The following is a 27,277-nucleotide window of genomic DNA, read 5'->3' as shown; positions in this document are numbered from 1 at the left end:
TCCACTGCCCTGGGCCTGCCCTTTGCCTTGGGCCCTCCTGCACCTGTCCTCCCCCTAGCTTTCAGCCCCTCCCCTGCCTCTGAAGTGCTTGGCTGAGCTGGGCAGGGAAGGACAGCTGCTTAGTCACTTCTGTTGGGCCACAGGCGGAAAGTTATAGGGCCTGTGTGCTCCCCCTCCCCCACTCCTGCTTCTCCAAGTGCCAGTCGGCTGTGTCCCAGAACAAGAGCAGGAAGTTGTGGGGGGGGCGTGTAGGGGGTGAGTGAGGGTCTCTGTAGGCAGAAACCTTACTGAAGGGCTGGAATGACCAGCCCACCCTGTTCTGGGCAAGCCCCACACGGCCTTCCCTGGGCCTCAGTTCACCCATCTGTGCAAAGGCAGTAAGAGTCCTTGCCCTGCTTACTGATAGACAGGCTGTGATGAGGTCACTGCAGGGAAGCGCTTATCGTCCCTCTGGAAGGGCAGTATCTCCGTTGCTCAGTCCACGGGCCTGTTTGCGTGCTGTTCCTCGAAGCCTGGTAAGGAGAACGCCAGGGAGGCGTGGTCCTGGCAGAAACTATTCCTGTTTGTGTTGGTGTGTGTGCCTGGGGCTGAGGGGGAGTGGGGGAGGGCAGCTGGGAACCGGGATAAGCCTCCTGCCTTGTTGAGCACCTAGTAGGTGTCAACCCCTGAGCTGAGCTCTGAGGCTGAATATCTATCCTTCAGGAGCCCCCAGCGTTGTAGGGGAGACCGAAGTGTTTACAGTCAACCACAGTACAAGGACCTCAGTTTCCCCATCGCGCTAGCTTATCCCTGCCAGCCCTATGGTTCCACAGGCTGTCAGCACGCTTTAAATAGCTCACAGAAGGCTTCTACCCAAATCACGCACGCAGGATAGCTCTCTTTCTTGGGAAGCTCAGGGACCACTGCCAGGGTCAGATTAGACACCCAGCTGCCCCAGGGCACCAGGCACAGGGCTGGACAATGCTGGGGGCTCAGGGACTCATTGGAGCCCTGGCCCCTGGGATGAGCTCCCCAGCACGTGGGGAAGAAAGGGGGTGGGGTTCCCTTGATCCAGCCAGGATGAGCCTGGCCATTCTCTCTCCCCACCACAGTGACTCCTTCCTTTAGGTTCCCAAAGCCCCTGCCCTGAATCAGGCCCTTCCTAATCCTTGCCCTCTGCCCAGCTTTCACCTCCATCCTGTTTCCACAGACCCCTTTCTCAGCCTGGCATCCAAGGCCCTTGCTGGTCTCACAGCCTCTGTGCACAGCCCAGGGCTCCGAGATGCCAGAGGCAGAGATTTCTGGCTCTTTTCCTCTGGCCCCTCCCCCACTACCCCGTCTCTGGTCAGACTGGATTCCTCTGAATCTGTTCTGGTTCCCAAAACTAGCTGCATTTCCCCACCTTGGGCACCTTGGCCCTCGCTGTTCCCTCGCCCAACTCCAGAGGGCCCCGTCCACGGCGATTTCTGTCATCAGTGCCTCTGCAGCACAACCCAAGAATTCAGTGCCCGCTGGAGTTATGCCAGGCAACTCCCCTTCCCTGTCAGGCCCCCTCCCAGGCACCACCCCCTACACCCCAGCTGAGTTTTTCATCTCCTTCCAAGTCTCATGGGACTTTGCTCCCATTTTGGCTTTATCGGAGGACCGTTCTGTGTATCTTCACTAAGTAAACACCTGGTGCTGGACTGATGTCCCCAGGGTCTGGCCCATGGCTTTCTCTTGGTGACCTCCCCGACCTAATTCTGGCCAAGCCGGCTTAGCCCCAGCAGAAACTGGCTGCAACTTCTGAGGTGGCAGGGCAGGCTTCCTTCTCTCTTTGGCCAAAAGGGCATCACCTCCGAGACCCCTCCTCCGGCAGGGCTGGGAAACCAGGTGATGGTGGTGAGAGATGGGGAGGGCACGTGATGGACCCAGGAGTCCAGGACCCCCAGCTCCTTGGTCCTTAAAACTGGACCACATCAGGCCAATGTCCAGACACGGGTAAGGTGGATGCATGGATGGCGAGACTCTTAATAGTAATTGTTAGGCCAGTGATGCAGCTGATGAGGACTCACATCAGTAATCACTGTGGGGCTGCTCTTTGACGTTCCCAGGACTCTATCCTCAGACCCTCTCCCTGAAGGTCGCCACCTTCCATCCAACCACCCAAGCCTGGAATGAGGGAGCCCTGGGGTGTGGGGACCCTGGTCTTCAGGCCCCAAACCTGGCTGGGCCCGGGCTCCCCCCTCTGGCCCCCCAGGTATGTCCAGGTGTTTGCAGGCTGTGACTCAGTGTCTATCTCCCGGATGACCTCAGCATGGGCCTGGGGGCAGGGGGAAAGGGCAGTTTCCTCTGAGACTGGCTCTCCAGCATGGTGACTCAGGGGCCAAGGGCTGGGGCCTGAAAGTTCTTTTGTTGGCAGGCTCAGGAATCTAGAGAAACTGGTCAGGGGGCGGCTCCAGGGACTGAAACCCCTCCCTCGGTCCCCGCCCCTCCCGCGGAGCCATATAACTGCTCCAGTCTTTAGCCTGAGAGCTTGCAGCAGCTGTTGGCAGGAAGGAACTGGTTCTGTTACACTCTTACGCTCGCTGGGTTTGTGCCTCTGACTCTCAGGAAAGGCACCCGGAGCTGCTCCAACTGGCTTTGCCTCTGGACTTGCCGCTGAGTGTTCATCCTCGGCACTTGGACTCCTACAGCCTCCAGGGCCGGATCCCCACAGACTTCCAGGTCCTAGACCCCAGCAGACGCTAAGCTATGGCTTCCATGGGGCTGCAGGTGATGGGTATCGCTCTGGCCGTGCTGGGCTGGCTGGGCGCCATACTGAGCTGCGCGCTGCCCATGTGGCGCGTGACGGCCTTCATCGGCAGCAACATCGTCACGTCCCAGACCATCTGGGAGGGCCTGTGGATGAACTGCGTGGTGCAGAGCACGGGCCAAATGCAGTGCAAGGTGTACGACTCGCTGCTGGCGCTGCCGCAGGACCTGCAGGCGGCCCGCGCCCTCATCGTCATCTGCATCATCTTGGCCGTGCTCGGTGTGCTGCTCTCGGTGGTGGGCGGCAAGTGCACCAACTGCGTGGAGGATGAGAGCGCCAAGGCCAAGACCATGATTGTGGCTGGCGTGGTGTTCCTGCTGGCCGGCTTGCTGGTGATGGTGCCCGTGTCCTGGACGGCCCACAATATCATCCGCGATTTCTATAACCCACTGGTGGCCTCGGGCCAGAAGCGGGAGATGGGTGCCTCGCTCTACATTGGCTGGGCCGCCTCTGGCATGCTGATGCTCGGTGGGGCCTTGCTTTGCTGCAACTGCCCGCCCCGTACCGACAAGCCCTACTCCGCCAAGTACTCTGCCGCCCGCTCCGCTCCAGCCAGCAACTACGTGTAAGGCGCTACCATTGACTCTTCCTTTTGGCTTTGTTTCTCCCTGGACTGAGCTTACTGTGACCCCAGGATGGCCCTGCCAAGCAGGGACTGAGCCAGGCCGTTGGCCAGCAGCCCTCAGCCCCTCCTGGCCCTCTCGGACATTTTCTCAAGGTCACCTCCAACACTAGCACGGATGGATGGAGAGACTCCTGCACCACCTCCTCGGAATGGCCGTGGATACAGGGGGCTGTGGCTTCTGCTGGCCCGGACGGCTCAGCCCTGATTTTGCTTGGGCTCTGCGTCTGAGTGGGTGTTCAGCGGACCATGGGACTATGCCCGTGTTGATCACTGCCCCCTTCTGTGATCCTCTCCACTCCCTCTGCCAGCATCCTCTGGGTGGGTCAGCGAGCACTTGGGCTGTGCCTTGCCCACGCAAACCTGTGGCCACGAGAAGGGCCGCCTTGCTCACCCACCTGCCCTTGGAGCATAGTTGCCGAGCAGAGAGTGGACGGACAGGTTTAGAGTGGAGGGGCGGAGGTGCTACAAACTGGTTTGGGTAGTGGTGGGGGAGGGGGCCACAGGTGGCCCAGGCTGCCCACACCCCTTCCAGCCCCTGTCCTGCAGGCACCGAAGGACCCTGGGCCCCTTGAGACTGGCCACCGCTGGATCCTCGCCCCTGCCCAGGTCATTGGAGAGCCTGGGAGAGGCAGGGGGAATGCTCTTTCTCTGGTCCTAACTCCAGGAAGTCCTGGGGCTTTCCCCTGCTGCTACGTGGTTTCTGTTTTGTAATTTAAACTATTTGTCACGGTAATTGCTATTATTTTCTACAATAAATGGGACCTGTGCACGGGAAGACTGTATCGTTTCTGATTTCAGCTGCGGAGGTGGAGAGGGCAGGGTTGAAAGCCTGGGCAGGGGGGTGGTGAGGGGCAGGACGACCGTGTGGTGGCCAGGACCAGAAGACTTACAAAACTGGTTTTGGGTAATTGTGAGACGTCGACTGGCCCTGACCTTTGGAGTCACCTTGCTCAAGCCCTCCATTTGTCAGAGCGTAAAGCCCAGGACCTTAGGAAAGTGCTGGGGACTGTAGGAGGGAGGAAAGTTGAGAACAGCCAGCCCTGGGGGATGGGCCACCTGCCCTCCCCTCCTTTTGTTCCAGCTCCGTCTGGGCCTCCAGGCTGGTCTGCTCACCCCCCAGGTCCCTTCTCCCAGGCTTTGCTCAGGCTGTCTCTGCCCTCAGCCTGGAACGCCCCTCTTCCTTTCTCCACCCTTCTGAATTCCAGTCCCGAAAGCTCAGCTCTGCGCCTCCTCCTCCATTAAGCCTCCCCTGGCTCCTGTCTGGAGGCATTATCATCAGCCCTGTTCACATCCCCACCTGGTGCTGGTGCGGACAGTCACCGAGGCCTTTTTACCTGCCCAGCTCTGGGGCAGCCTCCAAGCTACGCCCTGAGCCCCTCGGCTCCGCGTTCCGATCCCTTTAGAGATGAGGAAACCGAATCCTGGACACGTGAAAGTGTTTGGCCAAGGCCCAGATGCGTGAGCACAGGTTCCTGGTCTGTGAGTTAGAGGGAGAGGGCCCTCCACCCCAGGAGGGGTCAGAGTCACATCTGTGGCCCTATCGTGCCTGGCACAGGGACAGCCAGGGATGGGGTCCCTCTCTGTCCTGTTTTTTCTCTTCTGTCCTCCATAGGGACAGATGTCACTCTTTGCAGGGGTGAGAAAACCGCCGAGCCAGAGTTCTGCTGCTGCTTCTGGGACTCATTTAATTGGCATAGCTCTCCTGAGGGGCAGGGTTGGTGCAGCGGCCTTGTTTTACAGGCAAAGCAGAGGAGGCCCAACGATGGGCCTGGCCGAGGCCTCATGGAGGCTCGGAGGCCAGCTGGGGGCTAGGCACTGGGCCTCACTCCCTCAGCCTGGGCTGCCTCCTGCTTTCGGTACAGGTAGACGATGCCGGAGATGAAGCTGTCGCTGTCAGAGGCGCCAGGCCCCACCTCGAGCTCGGAGGTGGCCAGTTCCCACTGGTCCACAGGCCAGGCCACCAGGCGTTCCCAAGCCCTGGCCTGCTCCAGCCTGGCCAGGGTGGCCTCCAGCGCCTCTTTGTAACGCAGGTTGGATGGGTTGGTCCTGGTGGTCAGACACAGCAGCCCACCTGGGGAGGGGTGGGGAAGGAGCAGGTGAGTGGGGGAGGGGCAGGAGCCAGGGACAGGAAGGTTGTCCCCTTCCTGCTCACATCCTCAAGGGAGGAAGTTCTCCCAGCTTTGTCCTCGGAACAGCCTTTCCCATCTCCAAGCCCCTGGTGCTCACTGATCCCTCCCCCAGGAATACCCTCTGCTTCCTCAGCTTACCAGCCTCCTACACACCTTTCAAGGCCCGAGTGTCTTTTTTTTTGCGGTACGTGGGCCTCTCACTGTTGTGGCCTCTCCCACTGCGGAGCACAGGCTCCGGACGCGCAGGCTCAGCGGCCATGGCTCACGGGCCCAGCCGCTCCGCGGCATGTGGGATCCTCCCAGACCGGGGCACGAACCCGTGTCCCCTGCCTGCATTGGCAGGCGGACTCTCAACCACTGCACCACCAGGGAAGCCCCCGAGTGTCCTTTATGCTGGGAATTTTTGGCTGAATCCCCTTGACAGAGGGGGCTCCCTTCTCACTGTTCACCCAGCCCCTCTCCTGGAGGATATGGCTGTGTCTGAATGCTCATGGGCTTTGGACCTTGGGCAACTCCCTTCACCTCTTGGAGCCTCAGTCTCCCAGCTTGCAGGCATGGTTACCCTGCCTCACAGGAAGGCCGGCACAGTCAGTAAGCACTGGCTGAAGGAAGGAATGACCTTGTCACTCCAGGTCTTCTCCAGGTACCCAGCGTATGCCCAGTGCCGGCTCAGATACACTCAGGAGAGACAGGAGTCTGGAAGACCTCCTGGAGGAGGAGGTAAGGAGAAGCAGGGTGCTACTGGCGGAGAGGGGCTTCGTGAGAGGAAAGGCTCTGAAGCAAGGAGCCTGTGACATGTGGGCAGGCAGTCTGGCCGGCTGAGGGGACTGGCAAGCACAGGCTGGGGGAGGAGGTCTGGTCCTTACTGGTTCAGGTGATGGGAGTTTCCTGCCCTCCCGAGCCTGATCACTACCTCTCTCTCTGATGCCACCAATGTCCCTGCATCTGTCAGCCTCTGTGGTTCCCTGAGGATGAGGCCTGCCTAGACCTGCCTTGACTTAGCCAGAGCCCCTGCTGAGCCCAGCAGGGGTGAAGGGGCAGGGAGCAGATGCAATCTTGCTGTGATGGGGCACCTTCGGGGCTTCCAGATCCTGTCCTGCAGCCAGGTCTGAGCCTCGTGGTCCTCACACGCCACCACTCTCCTTTCTACCTGGGACTTCGCTTAGGCTGTGTTCCTGCGTGGACTGCCCCTCACTCCCCATCCCAGCTGTCCCAAATGCCTCTCTTGTCTGAATTCTCAGGGCATTGAGCACCCACAACCCTGTGGGCCCACCTCGGGCTTGGTCTTTTTCCCCTGGCCCCTTTCTGGGGCATGTGGGTTGGGTGTGTACCTTCTCCCCAGGGCAGAAGCAAGCACGGGGCAAGGCACACAGTATCAGCACAGTAAACACAACCCTCACCTGCACATCAGCCCCACTTGTGGAGTTTATAGAAAAGCACTCACATCTATCATCTCACCTGAGCAGCCCCATTTCACAGATGAGGAAACTGAGGTCACGAAAGAGAAAGAGACTCCCCCTAGGTTAGTGGGGAAGCTGGAAGATGAGGGAACTAAACAGAGCCCCTACTATGTGCCAGGACTGAAACACAGGCCTTACAGACACTACTTGACCCAATTCTCACTGTAATCCTACGGGGAAGGGACTGTGCCACTCTACTTATTGATGAGGAAATAGAGGCTGGAGAGGAGAGTGGAATTGTTTCCGGTTTCCCAGTGGATAAGAGGCAAGCTGGCAACCTGCCTGCCCTGCCTGTTTGTCTGGGTCTGTTGATGGTGGCAGCTGAGGCCAAGCCTGGGCCAGCAGCTGTGGCTGGGATGCTAGGCTGTGTGACCCTGGGCATAACCCTACTCTCGCTTGGCCTGAGGCTTTCTGAGGCTTGCGTCCGTGAGTGTGGAGAAGGGAAGGTGCCTGCGTGTGGCTGGATGGGCTGCTTCTCACCTGGCTTGGTAACCCGCAGGAGCTCAGGTACGGCACTGCAGGGCACCTGGCCATCACTGAGGGCGCCCACCATCAGCACCGCGTCGAAGGTCCCTGTGTGGAGGTGCGGATGTGGTGTGGTTTGTCTTCAGTGTGGCCTCAGACCACCCTGGAAGATGGTGCGCATCATGGGGCCTGGGGAGGGACCAGGCCTGCCACTGGTGTCTGTGGGATCCAGATCCCGTGGGGGATATGGCAGATGTGGCTCAGTCCTGGACTGAGGTCAGATCATGGGACGGAAGTTTCAGAGAAAGCGTCTCAGTGAGGGATTGGGGGGCTCGAAAAGAGAATAGGACTCAGTGTGGGAGGGGGCTTGTGGAGGGCTAGGCAAGGGGGATGGAGTTTTGGCAAAAGAAAGGGGCTCCGTCAGGTGGGCTTGGTCAGAGGGTGTGCCTTGGGGTGCTGAAGTGGGTGGGGGAGTACCTTCAGAGCTGGGTAGAGGCTCCTGACCCAGGGTGCAGAGGCTGAGGCGCTGGTAGAGGCCACGGGCCCGGGCCTGTTCCAGCATCCCTGGGCTCCCATCCACCCCATGCAGCTGGAGGAAGCCCCGAGCCTGCAGCTGAGGTGGGGGGACCCAGTCACAATTCATACCTGCCGCCTCCCAGTTAGGTCCCTGCACCTCGGGGAGGACAGTGGTCCCCGCAGTGGATGTAGCCCAAGTGTTTGGAACCAGTGAGTCTGAGCAGGGAGGTGGGGATCTGCGGCCTGGGGTAGTAGGAATTTTGAGCAAGTGGGGGCTGAAGGGAGGGCAGGGGATATAGGGTGGTCTCACCTCTGCAGCCACTAGACCAGTACCACAGGCCACGTCCAGGATCAGGGCAGCGTGGGGTGGACCTGGAAGGGCTTGGGTGAGGCAGTCCACTGCGAGCTGAGGAGCGCGGTACTGCAGAGCGGCCACGTCCTGGGGACAGAGTGCTGCACCAACTGCCACCCCGTGCCCCAGTGTTTGGGGGACCTCCTTTTGGGTGGTCTAGGAGTCAGCCCGGCCAAGCTGTGTGTGTTGGGGGCCCAGGGCCTGCTGGGACTACAGTGAGGGGAGAACCAGGTATGAGGTACTTTCCTCTGTCAAGGGGCGGGGACTGGAGAGTAGCCCTCAGCCCACTGCTGGGGTCTTTTCTGTGGGCCTTGGCATGGCTCTCTGCTTAGTTCATACTGACCCCTCAGTGGCACCTCTGCCTGGACTGCAGTCCCAGGGTGGGGACGTCTTGGCTCCTGATCTCTAGGGTCTGCCAGTCTGGAAGATGGGGCTGGTGAGAGGGTAGGGCCACTGTAGATGCGCTGAAGAGGAGCCAGTCCCAGAAGAGACAGGACTGCAGGACTGCACCCAGGTCTTACTTCCCTCTCACATTCGTTGCCCTGGGATGATGCAAGGCTCACTATTCCGGCTTTACAGACACGAAAACTGAGGCCGGGCAAGCAGATGGAAGCAGAGGTGAGGACCCGGCCGGTTTACCTGGTCATAATCCGGAGCCCATTGGTCATAGAAGTGAAGCTTGTGGGCCAGGTCGGTGATGCCATGCGAAGCCCCCACTCGCGCCCGCACCTCGGGCAGGCTCCGGCCCTCTTCCAGAGCCATCCTCCTGTGGGACATGGCTTCCGTGTCCTGAGGCCCACCTGAGTCTCACCTCCCTCCCACCCATCATGCCCAGCAGAGGAGGCTGTCAGGAGGGGGCCTCTCCAGGCCACCGGTACAATGCAATCCCATTTCACTGGGGGTGGGGGTGGGAACACTGAGCGCAGGGAGGGCGAGGCTGGACACCTGGGGGCTCAGGGCTGCTGGAAGGGGTGTTCCCCGCGGCGGGAGGGAGGACCTGCCCCACCTCCTTGTCGGCTACCGCGAGCGGGATTCCAGGGCGGAAGGGGCCCTTAGGCGGTAGGGGTTCAGAACTCACCACCAATCTGACACGCCAGCAGGGTGGGTGGGCGCTGGAACTCGCGGAAGGGCCTGTAGGCGAGCCTGGCCACGCCCCCACCTCCCTCGATGATTGGTTTTCTGCTAAGAGAAAATGCCCAATCAGAGGAAAGCGCTGGCAACTCGCCCCACCTCCACCACCAGCCAATGTGCTCAAAGCTCTTGGCCCGCCTTCAGTCCGGGAAGATCCCAGAATCTTGCTGAGAAGTTTGGAAGGTACCTGGGTTGAGTAATGTTCTCTGTGCCCTCCCGACTCCTGACGTCCTTTATGCATCTCCAAAGCGTGAGCTTTTAGGCAGTAGGAGCCTCAGAATTCTTGCGGGCCAAAGAGGGACCTAGGATCAGCCTTCATTTTTAGAACAGTCACCAAGATCCATGCAAGGCTGTCCAGTAGAACTTTCTTTGGTGATGGAAATGTTTTATAAATACACGCTGTTCAAGTGGCTGTTGAGCGCTTGAAATGTGCCTAGTGCTGCTGAAAACAAACACTATAGGTTGGGACTTGAAGCCAGTCACACTTCAGATGGGACTTGAACCCACAATCTCTGGCTTAGGAGGGGACTTGAACTCACAGTCTCGCTGGTGAAATCACATACCTCGTCTCAGGACTTAATGAAGCTCAGGTTCTTTATGTGTTGTTGCAGAAGGAATTCAGCAAGAGGCAAAATGATAGGTAAGAAGCGGGCTTATTGAGAGTGATACATACTCCATAGACAGAGTGTGGGCCATCTCAGAAAGTGACAGGTTGCCCTGAAATATGGGGAGGTTAGTTTTGTTTTGTTTTGTTTTGTTTTGTTTTTGCGGTACGCGGGCCTCTCACTGTTGTGGCCTCTCCCGTTGCGGAGCACAGGCTCCGGATGCGCAGGCTCAGCGGCCATGGCTCACGGGCCCAGCCACTCCGCGGCATGTGGGATCTTCCCAGACCGGGGCACGAACCCGTGTCCCCTGCATCAGCAGGCGGACTCTCAACCACTGCGCCACCAGGGAAGCCCGGGAGGTTAGTTTTTATGGGCTGGATAATTTCATACGCTAATGATTGGGGGGAATATTCTAACTATCTTGGAGAAGGGGTGGGGATTTAATGGTTGTGCCCTGCCCCCCTTCCTGCCTGTCTCAGCACTGAGGAGTGAATTTTAAAATTTATTTAAATAATTTAAAGAGCCATCTGTGGCTAGTGGCCTCCGAGTTGGACAGAGCAGGGAGCCTTGCTACTCAAAGTATCGTCCACGGACTTGCAGCACCTGCGTCAGCATCATTAGCTTGGGTTGCTCCAGGGGAGGACCTTAGGGGAAATGCAATTGTTAGAAATGCAAATTTGTTAGAAATGCAAATTCTTGGGTCTTATCCCAGGCCTATCGAATCTGAATCTGATTGTGGGGGGATGGGGTGGTCGTAGGGCCCAGGGATCTGCTTTTTAACAAACTCTCCGGGTGATTTCTATGCAGCTGAATTTTCAGAAGCACTAGCCTAGAGAACCCTTGTAGGGGATCGAAGTGTGGGCAAGCAGTTTGGGAGACTGTTGCAGTTAGCCAGGCAGGAGGTTGATGTCCAGGGTTGATGGTGCCATTTGTAGTGGGGGAACCCAGGAAGAGGAGTAGGTTTGGGGTGAAGAGGATACTAACAGTTTGGGAATGTTGACTTTGAGATGTGTACTTGAAGATGTCTACTTGATGCCAGAGTCTTGAGCTCAGGAGAGAAGCCAGGCTGGAGACAGATTCAAGGTCACGAGTACAACCTGTGGTGATTGAAGCATCTGGCACAGGTGAGATTGCTCAGAGAAGAGAAAGGGGAGGGGAGAGGCCTCAGGATCCAGCTTGAGGACCTCCAACACTTCAGTGTGGCAGAGTGTAAGCAGATCGGTTAGGGGGTCCCCAGAGAAAGAGAACCAGGAATGGTTTTCTGGACAGAAGAGAAGCCATTTTGGCCTAAGCCATTTTGTGATCTAAGCCTGGCCACAATGCTTGCCCTTGAACAGGTCTCAGTAACAAGTGATCTTAAAGGAACAAAGGAATGCAGGAACAGAGAAAAGGCAGTCAGACACTAGTGCAGTGATAAAGCAGAGTCCTAGTTCATCCTCAAAGGATGTACATAATAATATATCTTTGAGTTCGGTGGGAACTAAGGCCCCCACCCAAGTGGAGGACAACAATGATCCTCCTGACTTCAGTCGACTAAAGCTTGGATTCTGTGGGCCTTTGCTCCAATTCTATGCTGAATTCTCCTCTGCTCAGGCCCCTTCATGAATATGTATATACCGTTAGCTTAAAACTTCCCCAATCTTGCCGTTCAGGGAGACGCTGCTTTGGGAAAGATCCCAGGTGTCCTCCTTACTTGCTGCAGGTAATGAATCCTTCCTTCTTCCTATCTTTGGCTTGGTTGTGTGTTTTGTCTCGACACCCACCAAGAGGCGAATCCAGTTTTCTGGTAACAAGAGGAGCGTCTAGCAGTGTTGAAGAAAACCCCGAGAAAGTAAGGATGCCAAGAACAGTGTTTCAAAAAGATGGGGGGGGGGGAAAGAAAAAGGACTTTCCTGGTGGTCCAGTGGTTAAGACTCGGCACTCCCAATGCAGGGAGCACAGGTTCGACCCCTGGTCAACGAACTAAGATCCCACATGCCACATGGTGTTGTCAAAAAAAAAAAAAAATCTGCAAAACAAAAAGATGGGGGATGGCCAACATTGCCCAATGTGCTGGTAGGTGGTGTAAAATGAGGCTGAAGAATTGAGCACTGGGTGTAGGGACATGGAGACCTTTGGGGGCTGAGGTAGACCCTGATGGTGCACACTAGTTACCAAGTTTGCCTCTTCTCCCTGAGTTAGACGACACATCCCAGCTTCCCGTACCTGTAGGTGTGGCCGAGTGGCCAAATTCAGGCCAATAGACTGGGTGGTGGTGAAGTGCTCCATTTACAGACCTGGACCATAAACGCCTCCCGTAAGATCCTCTATGGAGTTGGCTCCAAGCACCCAGAGGAGAATGGGTTTGTAGATGGAGGAGTCTGGAGCCCTAAATGATTGTGTGGAGCCATGCCCTCTCCACCAACCTGCACTGCACTGTAACACGGACAAAAATCAACTTTCATAGTGTCAGGCGACTGAGATTTTAGGACTTGTCTATTACAATAGCTATTGTCATTTCCCTTAATGACCTTGGCAAGAGCAGTTTTGCGGGGGTAGAGGGAGTGGGGGAGACCCAGACTTCAGCTGTTATCTGTGTAGGGGAGCAGAACTTGCCACCCCAAGATGTCTCTTTGGCATGTAGATTATGTTGAGCTGGAAATGATGACGGCCAGAAAAACTCAGAAAGAAACTTAAAAAAGAAATCTATTTTGTTGAAGTCTAGTTGATTTACAATGTTGTGTTAATTTCTGCTGGAGAGCAAAGTGATTCAGTTATATGTGTATACACACACACACACACACACACACACACACATATTCTTTTTCAGATTCTTTTCCATTATGGTTTATCACAGGATGTTGAATATAGTTCCCTGTGCTATAGATTGTGGGTGGTGGTGAAGTGCTCCATTTACAGACCTGGACCGTAAACACCTCCTATAAGATCCTCTATGGAGTGGGCTCCAAGGATCTTGTTGTTTATCCATTCTATATATAATAGTTTACATCTGCAAATCCCAAACTCCCAACCCATTCCTCCCCTCCCCCCATCCCCCCTGGCAACCACAAGTCTGTTCTCTATGTCTGTGAGTCTGTTTCTGTTTTGTAGATAAGTTCATTTGTGTCATATTTTAGATTCCACATATAAGTGATATCATATGGTATTTGTCTTTCCCTTAATGAAACAGGAGGGAAGGGGGCAGGGCACAACCTTTAAAAGAATGACATAGCCATTGAGGATATGACACAAACTGGTTACAACCAACTAGGTTCAAGATGGCAGAAGATTCGACTACCAGTAGAACTTGAGCCTCACTATATACTCATTGTAATTCATTAGCATATGCTAAGTGACACATCCACAGGCACCATGACAGTTCTGAGACCAACCATAAAAGGCCAAAAGTGAGTGGGGCCCAATTCCTGGAAATCTCCTCACCTTCTCCAAAATAGGTGGAATAATCCTCCCACTCATTAGCCTGTGAAATTACCCAGCCCATAAAAACTAAGCACCCCAGGGCTTCCCTGGTGGCGCAGTGGTTGAGAGTCCGCCTGCCGATGCAGGGGACACGGGATTGTGCCCCGGTCGGGAAAGATCCCACATGCCATGCCGCAGAGCGGCTGGGCCCGTGAGCCATGGCCGCTGAGCCTGCGCATCTGGAGCCTGTGCTCCGCAACGGGAGAGGCGGCAACAGTGAGAGGCCCGCGTACTGCAAAAAAAAAAAAAAAACCAAAAAAACTAAGCACTGCATATTTCGGGGCTCTTGCCTTCTGAGATGGCCCACACTCTGTCTACGGAGTGTGTTTCTCTCTAAATAAATCCACTTCTTACCTATCACTTTGTCTCTCACTGAATTCTTTCTGTGATGAGACATCAAGAACCTGAGCTTTATTAAGTCCTGAAACCAGGTGTGTGATCTCAATTAAAAGACAGTGGGTTCTGGCTGGGTTAGAGTCCCAGGCCATGGGTTCAAGTTCCAATCTGAGTTTAGGCTGGGTTTGAGTCCCGGCACGTGAGTTCAAGTCCCAATCCGAGGTGCACAGTTTCATTGACTCAGAAAGAAACTTTGACCTTCCCCCTTACTGCCTAAATCATTTAGATAGAGGGGCTGTTCCTGGAATAGAGCTATCACTAGAGGTATCTGCAAAGAATGTGGGCTAGGTGTGGTGGGAGGAAATTCTAGGAGGGGTCTAGAGATCAGAGTCCACTCTGTATCCCATTGTCTCTGCCTGGTTCAGGAACATTTGTTTACCAAACATTTACTTTTTTATCTGTGTCAACTGCCTTCCTCCTTTCTGAAATTCCAACCCCCCACCCTAACATCCTTCTTTGTCTTTAGCTGAAGATGATATTTAAGGTGAATGTTTCTGCCATTTTGGCAAGTTAATCAGTCTTTCTGGGTCTCTTCCATGCATACATGTTATTACATTTTGTTTGGTTTTCTCCTGTTAATCTGTCTCATGTCAATTTAATTCTTAGGTCAGCCAGGAGAACCTAGAAGGGTAGAGGAAAATTTCTTTCTCCCCTGAAACTGAATCCCCCTGAAACTGAGCTCTCCCACCAAGTTTATGATTAACCTCTCTCCAAAACGTTATTCTCTTTCTTGTCCTGTACATGTTCCCCTCAGGATTGAGGAGTATCAAAGAAAAGGGGGGAATGAAACCCTCCTGAGTACAAAAGCCTCTCCGTGTTGCCCATTTCCTGTTTATAGAAAATGGCTTTTGTCTCTTAGGCCTTCTCTGAGTTCCAAAGAGCAGGCACAAGCATTACTTATTAGGGAAGTGAGGGAATGCTGAAACAAAGAAAAAGCAGTTAAGTGAGAAAATAATGACAATAATTCAGTGATAAAACAGAGTCCTAGTTCCTCTTCAAGGGATATATTGACAACCGTCTGACACATAACTTGGTGTTGTTCTGCAGGAAGTAAGGCCCTCACCAAGGTGGAGGATGGTGACTACATGCTGAGTATAATCAGTAGATTCCAAACCAGTTGGTCAGAACCAGAAGGTTGATGATGTTCCTGGAACACCATCCTGTTACCTCACTACCAACCAACCAGAAGAAAATCATGCACTCTGCAGCCCTCATCCCAAGTGTTGCCTTTAAAAACCCTTCCCTGAGGACCTTCGGGAAGTTCAGGTCTTTTGAGCACAAGCTACCCATTCTCCTTGCTGGGCTCCGCAATACACGCTGTACTTTCCTTGACAACAACCCCTTGTCAGTAAATTGGTTTTGCTTCACATGGGTGAGCAAACCCAGGTTTGGTTCGATAACACCCTGACACCAGCCAAGATCCAAACCCCAGTCTATCTTAGTCTAAAGCTGTACCAAGAACATGCTGTGAACACATTGTGTTCAGCTGCAAATAACAGAACACCTGTATAGCTGTGGCTTAAACAGAGAGGGATTTGCAGTTCTCAGACAGGAAGCTGAGACTGGGCAGCGTGGTCTGGGGCTCAGTTATGCCATCAGGGACCCAGGTTCTTATCCTCTTTCCTCTTCTGCCACCTTTTGCATGGAGACCTTTGTCCTCATGTCTGTCACCTTGTCACAGCTGCCACACCTCCCAGTAGGACAAAGGAGAAAGTGCAAAAACCTAGGCCAGCTGAGCTTACTCTGTTTATTCCAATAAACAAAAGCTTTATTGGAAGCCCCTCCCCATGACTTCTGTATCATCTTATTGGCCAGACTGGGTCACATGGCCACCCCTGAATCATCGCTGGAAGGTGAGTGGGAAGGGGGGCTGGAGATGGGGGCTAGTTCAACCAGCTGATGACTGGGCCCCATCTCTGCAGCCTCATGTTCCATTTAGGTCAATAAATATTTATTGTGCACCTTCTGTTTGCCAGGTCCTGTGCAGGGCACTGGAGGCAGTCATAGAGATGAATCAGAAGCAGCCACAACTCCACCCTATTCTGCTGGAGGAGGTGAGGCTGGGGTGTCTTCTCCTGTCCAGGCTTCAGTCACCCACACCCTCCACATCCAGAGCCACTGCTTTGTCTGGGGTGGGGGTGGATGGGTGCTATGATGTTGAGGAATGTCACTGTGGGGAGTGACCCTTCAAGTAAGGTGGATACCCCAGTAAAGGCAGTCCTGTTGGACCATCTGAGGGTGGCTTGGGTTGTCCCAGGAGAGGCCCTGGTTGGGGGGAGGGTCCTGGGGGGACCTGCCTATCCGATCTGTCCTCGTAGGCCCTCAGTGGTGTCCTGCTCACCGACCAGGGCATGCAAGGTGTGTGAGCACCTGTAGCTAAGGCTCCTGATGGAGGATGAGACTTGCCATGTAAGACACTGGTAGGGGTGCCGGTGGCCTCTGGACACCGCTTTGCTCCCCCCCTAGGCGTGGACCCCAGGCCCCACAGACTTCTCTCTCCACAACCCACTACATTCCTTCCCCTCCAGAGCCCAGGAAGCTGTTCCAGCCTCGGGGTGAGAGGCCTTTCTCTGACCTATCACATTTCTGTCTCCCCTTCGTCAGTCTTCTCTAGTTTCTGTAACTTTTGCCAGAAACCATCTTCCCCCCGGGCAGTGGATAACACTGGGTGCCGCAGCTGTCAAAATGGGGGAAAGGGTCAGGTAACAGAAAATAGTTTTGAGGTGAGGAAGGGGTCACAATGATCTCGGGTGGCCTCGGCCTGCAGTGGCTTGAAGCAGGGTTTCGGTTCCTGGCCAGAGATTGAGGTCTGGCCATGGCAGTGAGAAAGCTGAATCCAAGCCACTAGACCACCAGGGACCAGCGGCCAGTGACAAGGCCCTGGCCCATCAGCGGCATAGAGATGAATTTCCACATAGAGATGGAAAGTAGTGAAACAAGTAAAGTGTTTATTAGGAGGAAATAGGGTACATGTGGATAGACACACGGGTGGGCTCAGAGAGCGAGTCACACACTCATGGCAGTTTGAATCACTCTTACGGGGCATTTCTTCTGGGTTTCCTTTGGCCAATCATCTTGCTTTGCCTGGTTCTGAGTCCATATTTGGTATATCTCAGGGTCCTCCCCTGTGTGCACACACATCTCTTAGCCAAGATGGATTCCAGCGGAGAGGCTTATGGGTAGGTTGACATCACTTATTATGAGGTGACGCCCCCTCCCTTTTGACCTCTGAGGAGCCTTTCTGTGCACGTGTAGTCGGGAAGGTCTCCTTGACCTCGAGAATGAAAAGTCTCTGTCTTTTATCTGGGTGGGGCCCAGCTCTCCTCTCACTCCTGCTATTTTGGACAAACTCTAGCTGCACAGCCTGGGGCCCGTCTATCTCCTGCCTCAGTCACAGCAGCTGTTCATGTTTCAAAGCTATTGTCAGATCTCAGATGTACAAAGGCCAAGGGTTGCCAGTGGTGGAGCAGAGGCCAGAGTCATCCTGTGGCCAGAAGGAGTGGACAATGGCGAGGGCATGACGGGGCAAGACCTGGCAACGCCAACGGGCATGAGTTCTGGTGGGAGGCACGACTTTCAGGGCATCAGGCGTGCGAGGGTGGGGTTGTGCGCATGTGTGAGTATATGGGGGTCAGCTGGGATGTTTCTGAATGCAAGTGTCAGAAACCTAAACCCACCCGAGGCGGTGTTAACAGTAGGGGTTTGCTATTTCCTCTTACAGGAAGTCCGGCGTTCACCAGAACCAAGGTTGAGCCTACAGATTTCACTAAGGACCCAAACTCTATTCTCTGGTTTGCCATGCTGTACGTTTGCTCTGTTGGCCCCTTCTGGTCAGAAGATGGTGACAGCAGCTCAGGCAATCGTGTGTCCTCACAGACAAAGCCCCAAGGCACACTAGGGTTGGCCTTGTCTCCTGGTCTCTCTCTTTTCCTTTGGGGATGGAGGATATTTTCCCGGAAGCCCCAGAGGCTGGGAAAGCGAGGTCTGGTACTTCCAGGCTCAGGTGTGGGAGGTGAGCATGGTCTCCAGGAAGGAGGGAGGGGCGAATGGCTGTTGGTACAATCTGCAGCGCCTGCTCCTTGGGTGTGTGCAGACGTGTGCAGAGGGGTGGGAGCGTCTGCAGGTGTAGCTGCTGCCTTGGGCAGGACCCGGGCCACAGGGAGTGTGGTCACCAGGCTGTGGACCTGGTTTCTTACCCTGAATGAGCTACAGGGAGTTACAGAGTCAGATCTGCATTTTACAAAGATGGTGAGAGTGGACCTGGTGGACTGCAAGGGCAGAGCCTGTTGCAATTATTTAGGCAAGAGCTGGAGTCCTGAGCAGTGTCAGGGGCTGCCCTGGGGTTAATGCTGTGGCGTTTTGGGGGATGAGGAGAGAGCAACTCCCCTTCTGCTGAGCTTCCTCCTGCCCCAGGAGCTGCTCATTCTGATCTCCCTCCTTCCCTCTCTTCCACCTGTACCCAAAGGCGGGTTCCCGGGCTCAGTCCTGGGTCCTCTTTCTTCTCCATCAACGCCCACTTCCTAGTTGATCTCATCCAGTCCAGGGGTTTAAAATGCTATTTATATGCCAGTGATTCCCAAATGGGTGACTAGCCCTGATTCTTCCCTGAACTCTGGACTTGTTCGCCTGACATCTCCCCTCGGAGGCCACTCCCAAACCCCTTCCCGTCTCCGGGAACCACTCTGAACCCCTAGGCATCCAGAGGCTCAGCCCGAACTAAGTTTCTCCCATCCCTCGTTCTGTCCACGGGCAAATCCCGTGGCTGCTCCACTCCACCCCTGCCACTCTGGTTCCACGCACCTTCCGCTCTCACCCAGACCCCTGTGGTGGCCCCCAAACTGGCCTCCCTGCCTCCCCACATTGTCCCCACACCCAGTCCGTTTCCCTCACAGCAGTCAGAGATCATATTATTTTTTTTTAAACTTCTTATGGGAAATTTCAAACACACCCAAAAAAAAGATTAGTACAATAACCTTAGTGTTTGTTTATCACTCAATTTTAGTTGTTAACAAAACATGCCCAACCAGAATGATGTCTTTACAGTATAAGTTTGGTGAGTTTACCCTCCTGCTTAAAACCTAAAATCCAATTCCTTACCAACCTCATCCTTAACCTCTCTCCTCCTCACTCTGGCATCCTGGCCTCTGCTGGTCCTGGAACATGCCACGGTGACCTCAGGGCCTTTGCACTGCTGTTTTTTAAATGGCCTGGATCACTTCTTTCAGATCTTTGCTTGACTGACTTGTTCTCAACCTTGAGGTATCCACCATTTAGAGTGAACAAATGTTAGCATTTTGCCATTATGGCTTCTTAATCTTTGAAAGTAGAAAAAAGGAAAAAGCATGACAGATGAAGCTGCCATTCTCTCTGACTTTCTCCCTCCTCCATCTGCTGCTCCAGGGAACCAGCTACCATCACAAATGGGCAGGGACCTTCTAGGTCTTGTATTTTAAAAAAGATTTTCACTGTATATGTGTTCAGAACAACATATAATATTGCTTAATGTGCTTGAAAAAATTATACAAATGCTATCACTTCATAGCTATTACTCTGTAACTTTCCCTTTTCACGTAACACCGTGTTTTTGAGATCTGTCCACATTGATGCACACAGATTGCATTCATTTTAACCACTGCTTAGTCATCCCTGAGACAGATACACCCAGTTTATTTATTTATTTCCCAATTGATGGAAAAATGCTACCACACGTAGTCTTGCACATGTTTTTTCATTCACAGGTGGATGCTTCTGGAAGGAGTGCTTTTCAGACTGGGGTTTGCAACCCATTAGGGGGTAGTGAAAACAATTCAATCAGTTGTGAAATAGAATAGATAGAAAATAAATGCGCACATTGCACGTAATAAGGGTAATTACTGTTTTGTTAACTTCGTGTTTCAGTCTCACATGTCTGAGTAGTGGGCAGCTTTGTACAGCACACTCCTTACTGTGGGTGGCTCTCAAAGTCTGAAAACCAAGTCTGAGAGCCACCCACGGTAAGAAGTGCTGGGTCAGGGGATGGGCAGTGTCTGATGCTCTCGTCGACCATGAACTCATCCACGCACGGTGAAGCGTCAGACTTTTTTTGTTTTTTCAAATGAGTATGAGATAGTATCTAATTGTGGTTTTAATTTGCAGTTCCCTCGCTTACTAATGAAGTTGAACATCTTTTCCTACGTTCATTGGCTCTCTGGTTTTTCTCTTCTGTGAAGTGCCTTTATCTATGTGTTCTACTGAGTCATTTGATTTTATCTTATTGATTTGTAGGTGTTCCTTAGATATTCTGTGTATTCTGGCTACTGGTCCTTGGACTGTTTCATGGGTTGCATACATTTCTTCCAGGCTGTCACTACCTTTTGGCTTTGCTCCTGCTGTCTCTACACCAGATTCAGCAACAAGGAGTTTACCAGTGACTTGGGCCAGGGCAGTGGCCATGGAAGTGGGGAGGCAGGGGCTGAAGCTGTATGGCCAGTGGCTGGTGACTTCTTTCAACAATATCGTTTAAATGGTCAAGTGAAGGGGCATTGAGGAACATTTTTTTTTTTTCTTTTAATAAAAATTGTATACATTTTTTTGGGCTGTACCTTGCGGCTTGGGGTATCTCAGTTCCCTGACCAGGGATTGAACCCCAGCCACGGCAGTGAAAGCGCCAAATCCTAACCACTAGACCACCAGGGAACTCCCCAAGTTGTATACATTTAATGTGTACAACTTGATGTTTTGATACACATATACATTGTGAAATGATTGCCAAAAACCAGTTAAACAACATTTCTGTCACCTCTAGATAGTTACCGTGTGTGTGTGTTGAGAAGATTTAATAAAACCTATCCTCTTAGCATATTTCAAGTATACAATGCAGCACTGTCAGCTGTCATCACCATGTTGTACATTAGATCTTTATACCTTATTCATCCTGTATAACTGAAACTTTGTACCCTTTGATCAATATCACCCAACTTCCTGAGCCTCTGACCACCACCATACTACTTTCTGTTTCTAAGAGTTCAGCTTCTTTTTAGATTCCACATATAACTGAGGTCATGCTGTATTCCTCTTTCTGTGTTTTGCTTATTCCACTGAGCCTAATGTCCTCCAGCTCCATCCATGTTGTTACACCTCACGTGTGGGAATGTAAATTAGTACAGCCATTATGGAAAACAGGGTGGAAGTTCCTCAAAATATTACAAGTAGAACTACCTTAGGATCCAGCAAGCCCACTCTGGGTATATATTCAAAGGAATTGAAATCAGTATCTTTTTTTTTTTTTTTTTTTAAATATCTTTATTGGGGTATAATTGCTTTACAATGGTGTGTTAGTTTCTGCTGTATAACAAAGTGAATCAGTTATACATTTACATACGTTCCCATATCTCTTCCCTCTTTGTCTCCCTCCCTCCCACCCCTCCAGGCGGTCACAAAGCACTGAGCCGGTATCCCTGTGCCATGCGGCTGCTTCCCACTGGCTATCTACCTTATGTTTGTTAGTATATATATCTCCATGTCTCTCTCTTGCCCTATCACAGCCCACCCTTCCCCCTCCCCATGTCCTCAAGTCCGTTCTCCAGTAGGTCTGTGTCTTTATTCCTGTCTTACCCCTAGGTTCTACATAACATTTTTTTTTCTTCTTAAATTCCATATATATGTGTTAGCATACGGTATTTGTCTCTTTCTGACTTACTTCACTCTGTATGACAGACTCTAGGTCTATCCACCTCATTACAAATAGCTCAATTTCGTTTCTTTTTATGGCTGAGTAATGTTCCATTGTATATATGTGCCACATCTTCTTTATCCATTCATCTGATGATGGGCACTTAGGTTATTTCCATCTCCGGGCTATTGTAAATAGAGCTGCAATGAACATTTTGGTACATGGCTCTTTTTGAATTTTGGTTTTCTCTGGGTATATGCCCAGTAGTGGGATTGCTGGGTCATATGGTAGTTCTATTTGTAGTTTTTTAAGGAACCTCCATACTGGTCTCCATAGTGGCTGAACCAATTCACATTCCCACCAGCAGTGCAAGAGTGTTCCCTTTTCTCCACACCGTCTCCAGCATTTATTGTTTCTAGATTTTTTGATGATGGCCATTCTGACTGGTGTGAGATGATATCTCATTGTAGTTTTGATTTGCATTTCTCTAATGATTAATGATGTTGAGCATTCTTTCATGTGTTTGTTGGCAGTCTGTATATCTTCTTTGGAGAAATGTCTATTTAGGTCTTCTGCCCATTTTTGGATTGGGTTGTTTATTTTTTTGTTATTGAGCTGCATGAGCTGCCTGTAAATTTTAGAGATTAATCCTTTGTCAGTTGATTCATTTGCAAATATTTTCTCCCATTCTGAGGGCTGTCTTTTGGTCTTGTTTATGGTTTCCTTTGCTGTGCAAAAGCTTTGAAGTTTCATTAGGTCCCATTTGTTTATTTTTGTTTTTATCTCCATTACTCTAGGAGATGGGTCAAGAAGGATCTTGCTGTGATTTATGTCATAGAGTGTTCTGCCTATGTTTTCCTCTAAGAGTTTGATAGTTTCTGGCCTTACATTTAGGTCTTTAATCCATTTTGAGCTTATTTTTGTGTATGGTGTTAGGGAGTGATCTAATCTCATACTTTTACATGTACCTGTCCAATTTTCCCAGCACCACTTATTGAAGAGGCTGTCCTTTCTCCACTGTATATTCCTGCCACCTTTATCAAAGATAAGGTGACCATATGTGCATGGGTTTATCTCTGGGCTTTCTATCCTATTCCATTGATCTATCTTTCTGTTTTTGTGCCAGTACCATACTGTCTTGATTACTGTAGCTTTGTAGTATAGTCTGAAGTCAGGCAGCCTTGATTCCTCCAGCTCCGTTTTTCGTTCTCAAGATTTCTTTGGCTATTCGGGGTCTTTTGTTTTCCATACAAATTTTTAAATTTTTTGTTCTAGTTCTGTGAAAAATGCCAGTGGTAGTTTGATAGGGGTTGCATTGAATCTATAGATTGCTTTGGGGAGTAGAGTCATTTTCAAATGTTGATTTCTTCCAATCCAAGAACATGGTATATCTCTCCATCTGTTTGTATCATCTTTAATTTCTTTCATCAGTGTCTTATAATTTTCTGCATACAGGTCTTTTGTCTCCTTAGGTAGGTTTATTCCTAGATATTTTATTCTTTTTGTTGCAATGGTAAATGGGAGTGTTTTCTTGATTTCACTTTCAGATTTTTCATCATTAGTATATAGGAATGCCAGAGATTTCTGTGCATTAATTTTGTATCCTGCTACTTTACCAAATTCATTGATTAGCTCTAGTAGTTTTCTGGTAGCATCTTTAGGATTCTCTATGTATAGTATCATGTCATCTGCAAACAGTGACAGCTTTACTTCTTCTTTTCCGATTTGGATTCCTTTTATTTCCTTTTCTTCTCTGATTGCTGTGGCTAAAACTTCCAAAACTATGTTGAATAAGAGTGGTGAGAGTGGGCAACCTTGTCTTGTTCCTGACCTTAGTGGAAATGCTTTCAGTTTTTCGCCATTGAGGATGATGTTGGCTGTGGGCTTGTCATATACGGCCTTTATTATATTGAGGAAAGTTCCCTCTACACCTACTTTCTGCAGGGTTTTTATCATAAATGGGTGTTGAATTTTGTCAAAAGCTTTCTCTGCATCTATTGAGATGATCATATGGTTTTTCTCCTTCAATTTGTTAATATGGTTTATCACATTGATAGATTTGCGTATATTGAAGAATCCTTGCATTCCTGGAATAAACCCCACTTGATCATGGTGTATGATCCTTTTAATGTGCTGTTGGATTCTGTTTGCTAGTATTTTGTTGAGGATTTTTGCATCTATGTTCATCAGTGATATTGGCCTGTAGTTTTCTTTCTTTGTGACATCCTTGTCTGGTTTTGGTATCAAGGTGATGGTGGCCTCGTAGAAGGAATTTGGGAGTGTTCCTCCCTCTGCTATATTTTGGAAGAGTTTGAGAAGGATGGGTGTTAGCTCTTCTCTAAATGTTTGATAGAATTTGCCTGTGAAGCCATCTGGTCCTGGGCTTTTGTTTGTTGGAAGATTTTTAATCACAGTTTCAATTTCAGTGTTTGTGATGAAATCAGTATCTTGAAGAGATATTGGCACTCCCATGTTCACTGCAGCATTATTCACAGTAGCCAAGATATGGAAATACCCTAAATGTCCTTTGATGGATGGAGGAACATTTTCTTTAGGACACAAGGAACAAGCAGGGAGAGGAGTAGTTGAGGATGGGTGTGGGTGTGGGTGTGTGGAGGATCCCAGAGGGAGGTATAAGTGAGCTGGCAGAAAACAAACGCATGAAACACATTGGTTCTGAACAAACTGATCAGTAAATGAATTGGTGAAAATTATTTGCCATATGGTTGTTTTCACATGTTGGTTTTTGTACCACGCAGGTGTGACTTTGTAATCTGTTGCAGGTGTTGACGTGTTTTTTCCCATTTATCCAAACTTTTTTTTTTTGGGGGGGGGGTGAATGTTTTTGAACAACGGGATGGTTTGGCAACTTTGTATCCTTTTAAAGAACACTTTTTAAAGCATTTTCATTCATTTTTGTGTAAAAAAATTTTTTTTGAATTACTTGTAAGGCAACAATGACCCTTTTTTCTATGGTCGGGATTTTTTTTTGGAATTTCACGATCTAGTCTTGGGGTCCAGGTGAATTGCTTGAAAGTGGTTTGGTTGCAATGAATATTTCCACATATTGGTTTATGAATTAACAAAATGCGTGCCCCTGGGGGTGATTTCTTTTTAGAAATCTGCACATATTTGAAAGCAATTTTGTCCAATTTGTAGCTTATTTTGTTTTAAAAAAATTCTTGCGTTCCTTCTCATCTGCTGACGCTGACTTCACTCACCCACCAACCCCCAAGCACTGGTGTGCGGTCAGGTACTGCACAAAGCACTTTACAGACATTATTTCATCGACTCCTCCCCATGACCTCACCTGGCAGATTCTATATATAAACTATATCCCAGTTTTACAGATAAAGAAATTTGGGGTGGGAGCATAGACTTGTGATTAAGCGGCAGAGGTCAGTTCAATTCCAAGTCTGTCTGACTCCGAAACCTTTTCCCTTAAATCAGGATAAGTGCTCGAGCTTTCATCCGTTTTTAATGATCATTTTTTTTTTTTTTTGCATTTAAGTGGTTTCAATCAAGCCATCTTTAGAAAGAAAAAAAAAACAAACAAGTTCCAATAAGTTTGAAGGCATATTCTATCATTTTTGCGTACTTCTGGGGAAAAAAAAATGAAGATTTGAAATAAAATGAAGTTTTAATATCCTGCAGGGAGCGCACCTGAGAGCCCCTGGAACTGCGAGAAGTCGAAGGCGGGCTTCCTGCCTCTCTCGGCCTCAGTCCTGGGCCGGGGAGGAAAATCTCTGCGGAGACGGGCAGGGACTGGGGAATGGCGCCCCCTGGCGTTAGGCAAGGCAGCGGCCACTGATAATTCGGTTATCCCACCAGGTCCATCCCATTAGGGAGTGGAGGTATTGCCCGAAACCACATAGCACAATAGTACATGGATGGCCTTGAACCTAAGTGATGAGTAGGAAAGAGAAAGGAGTGGAGGGATCCCTACTGAAGGATCCAAGCGGGGTCAACAAATATTTATGGAGTTCCTGCTATGCACCCGGCGCTGTTCTAGGCATAGGGCACAGTAGTGAACAAGATTCATGGTCCCGGCCTTCAAAGGTGGCTTGACATGAAGGTCAGGAGGGAAGGTGATGGGGTGACTCTGACTCTGGGGTTTCTGGCCCGTGGGACGGCATGGCTGGGACTGCCCTTCCCTGAGCTAGGTTAGGAGGAAGTCCTGTGTTGGTTTTACACTCCAGGGGCGATCTCTGACCTCTGTTACTAGATTTCCAGCCCTCTGTGTTCCTCCCTCCTGTGGTCTGAGAGCTGCGGAGAAGCCTTGCTATAATCTAGCTTGGGGACCAAGATGAGGGCCCTGGTGAGGGTGGGGAACAGTTGATTGGAGCTGAGACTGAGGCCCGGGCCTGGCATCCTAAAGGAGCTTGAGAGGTACCTTGAGGTTCAGTCCTGGGGGCAGTGGGGCAGAATGAGGTCTCCAGCTCCTGCCTGGACCACATGGTCCAGGGAGTTTGGTCAAGATGATGTAAAGGATGATCAACTCAGCCTTAGTGACAGTGGAATTCTGAGTATGGTGATGCCAAGTGTTAAAAAACCAAAAGTCAGCTAAGTAAATTGAAGATCTAATTGGCCTTATTCAAAAATTCATGAGTAGGGTAGCAACCCACCTAGCAAGTAGATAGGTGCTCTGAGGAGCTGTACAAAATGGAAGGCTTTTACAGGCAGAAGGAGGGTGGGGCAAGAAAGTAAAGACAGTGGATTAATTTAGGCAGGGTCATCTTCCCTTAGGGGAAGGCAGGGGGTCTTAGGCAGATTACCTCACTGGTGTTGACCAGGTAATTCCAGACTAATTGGTTTAAAACTCCTGAGAGAGGCTGAAATTGCAATTAGGTTAGGTATTAAGTCTTGGTGGGGCTTAGCACAAGTGACTCCATTTTGGGCCTGTAGTTTCTTTCTAACAACTCCCCCTGCTTTGATCAAACTCTCAGCATAACTGAGAGATGTGATCAAAATTTTAAGCGTTAGTACCACTCACCTACTGCTCTGTAGTTCTCAGTTTTTGGTGATGCTTTGTTGCTGAATCTATGCAGTATTCACAGGTTGCACAACTCCAGACTCACAATTTTTTAGTCAATCATTCTCTTTGTTCCTTTTTTGAGGTCCAGTCTTAGGGAGATTTGCTTGGTGATTAGCAGCTGTAAATATGCATTTAAAGCTTTAGAGAGAATGAAATGCACCAGGGATATTATTATAACTATAAGTGGGATAATTCCCAATGTTAAGAGTGCACTTGGGAGCCATGGGTCTCCAAGACCCAAACCAATCAAAATCAAATTAATCAAAGAAAGACTCCATTGAAGGAGTCACCTTTTTAAGCCAAGTCGTTTGCTCAGTGATCTTATGTAATTGAGTTTCAGCTTCCCCAGAAGTGTTCATTCTAGGTACAGCAGGTGGTGTTGGCCACAGAACAGCTCAGCTAAAAGATAATCCTGTTATAAAGAACAACTTTGGCCAGAGAGTCTAAGGATCTTTGCTGGGTAGCTAGTGTCTTAGCAACGGAATCGGCAATGTTTCAAGAGTTAAGGAGAGGTTTCTGATCATACTCCCATTGGATTTACTCCTAAGCCAGGGGTCATTCAGGTTTTTAGTGCATATGGGGTGAGAATCTTCTAGCCTGAAATAAAAAATTGTTCTAAATTCCAGAGCTTACACCCCCTAGCAATGGCCTGGGAGATACGGCTGATGACATTATCTTTC

At 50.7% G+C, this 27,277-nt stretch overlaps 2 protein-coding genes across 2 annotated transcripts; one reads left to right on the top strand and one right to left on the bottom strand.

The window, feature by feature from the left end:
* The first annotated feature begins 2,631 nt into the window (after positions 1-2,631).
* Positions 2,632-3,618, top strand: CLDN4 (claudin 4). Its single transcript, XM_007468776.1, has one exon. It carries the CDS (start codon positions 2,713-2,715, stop codon positions 3,340-3,342), a length of 630 nt encoding a protein of 209 aa, XP_007468838.1. The 5' UTR covers positions 2,632-2,712; the 3' UTR covers positions 3,343-3,618.
* Positions 3,619-5,220: 1,602 nt separating this feature from the next.
* On the bottom strand, positions 5,221-9,082 carry METTL27 (methyltransferase like 27). Its single transcript, XM_007468775.1, is given in 6 exon segments — positions 5,221-5,347; positions 5,349-5,469; positions 7,468-7,560; positions 7,930-8,065; positions 8,279-8,407; positions 8,960-9,082. Coding segments are annotated over 6 exon segments (729 nt in total).
* Positions 9,083-27,277: the final 18,195 nt, after the last annotated feature.

This window comes from Lipotes vexillifer, unplaced genomic scaffold (genome assembly GCF_000442215.2).
Source record: "Lipotes vexillifer unplaced genomic scaffold, Lipotes_vexillifer_v1.1 scaffold12, whole genome shotgun sequence".
NCBI lineage: Eukaryota > Metazoa > Chordata > Mammalia > Artiodactyla > Lipotidae > Lipotes > Lipotes vexillifer.
Note: the sequence above shows the minus strand (reverse complement) of the source record. Positions and strands in the feature narration are given on the sequence as shown.

Bases quoted from the DNA above. Each gene is read 5' to 3' on its own strand.
- CLDN4 (XM_007468776.1), top strand. From the start codon at position 2,713: ATGGCTTCCATGGGGCTGCAGGTGATGGGTATCGCTCTGGCCGTGCTG.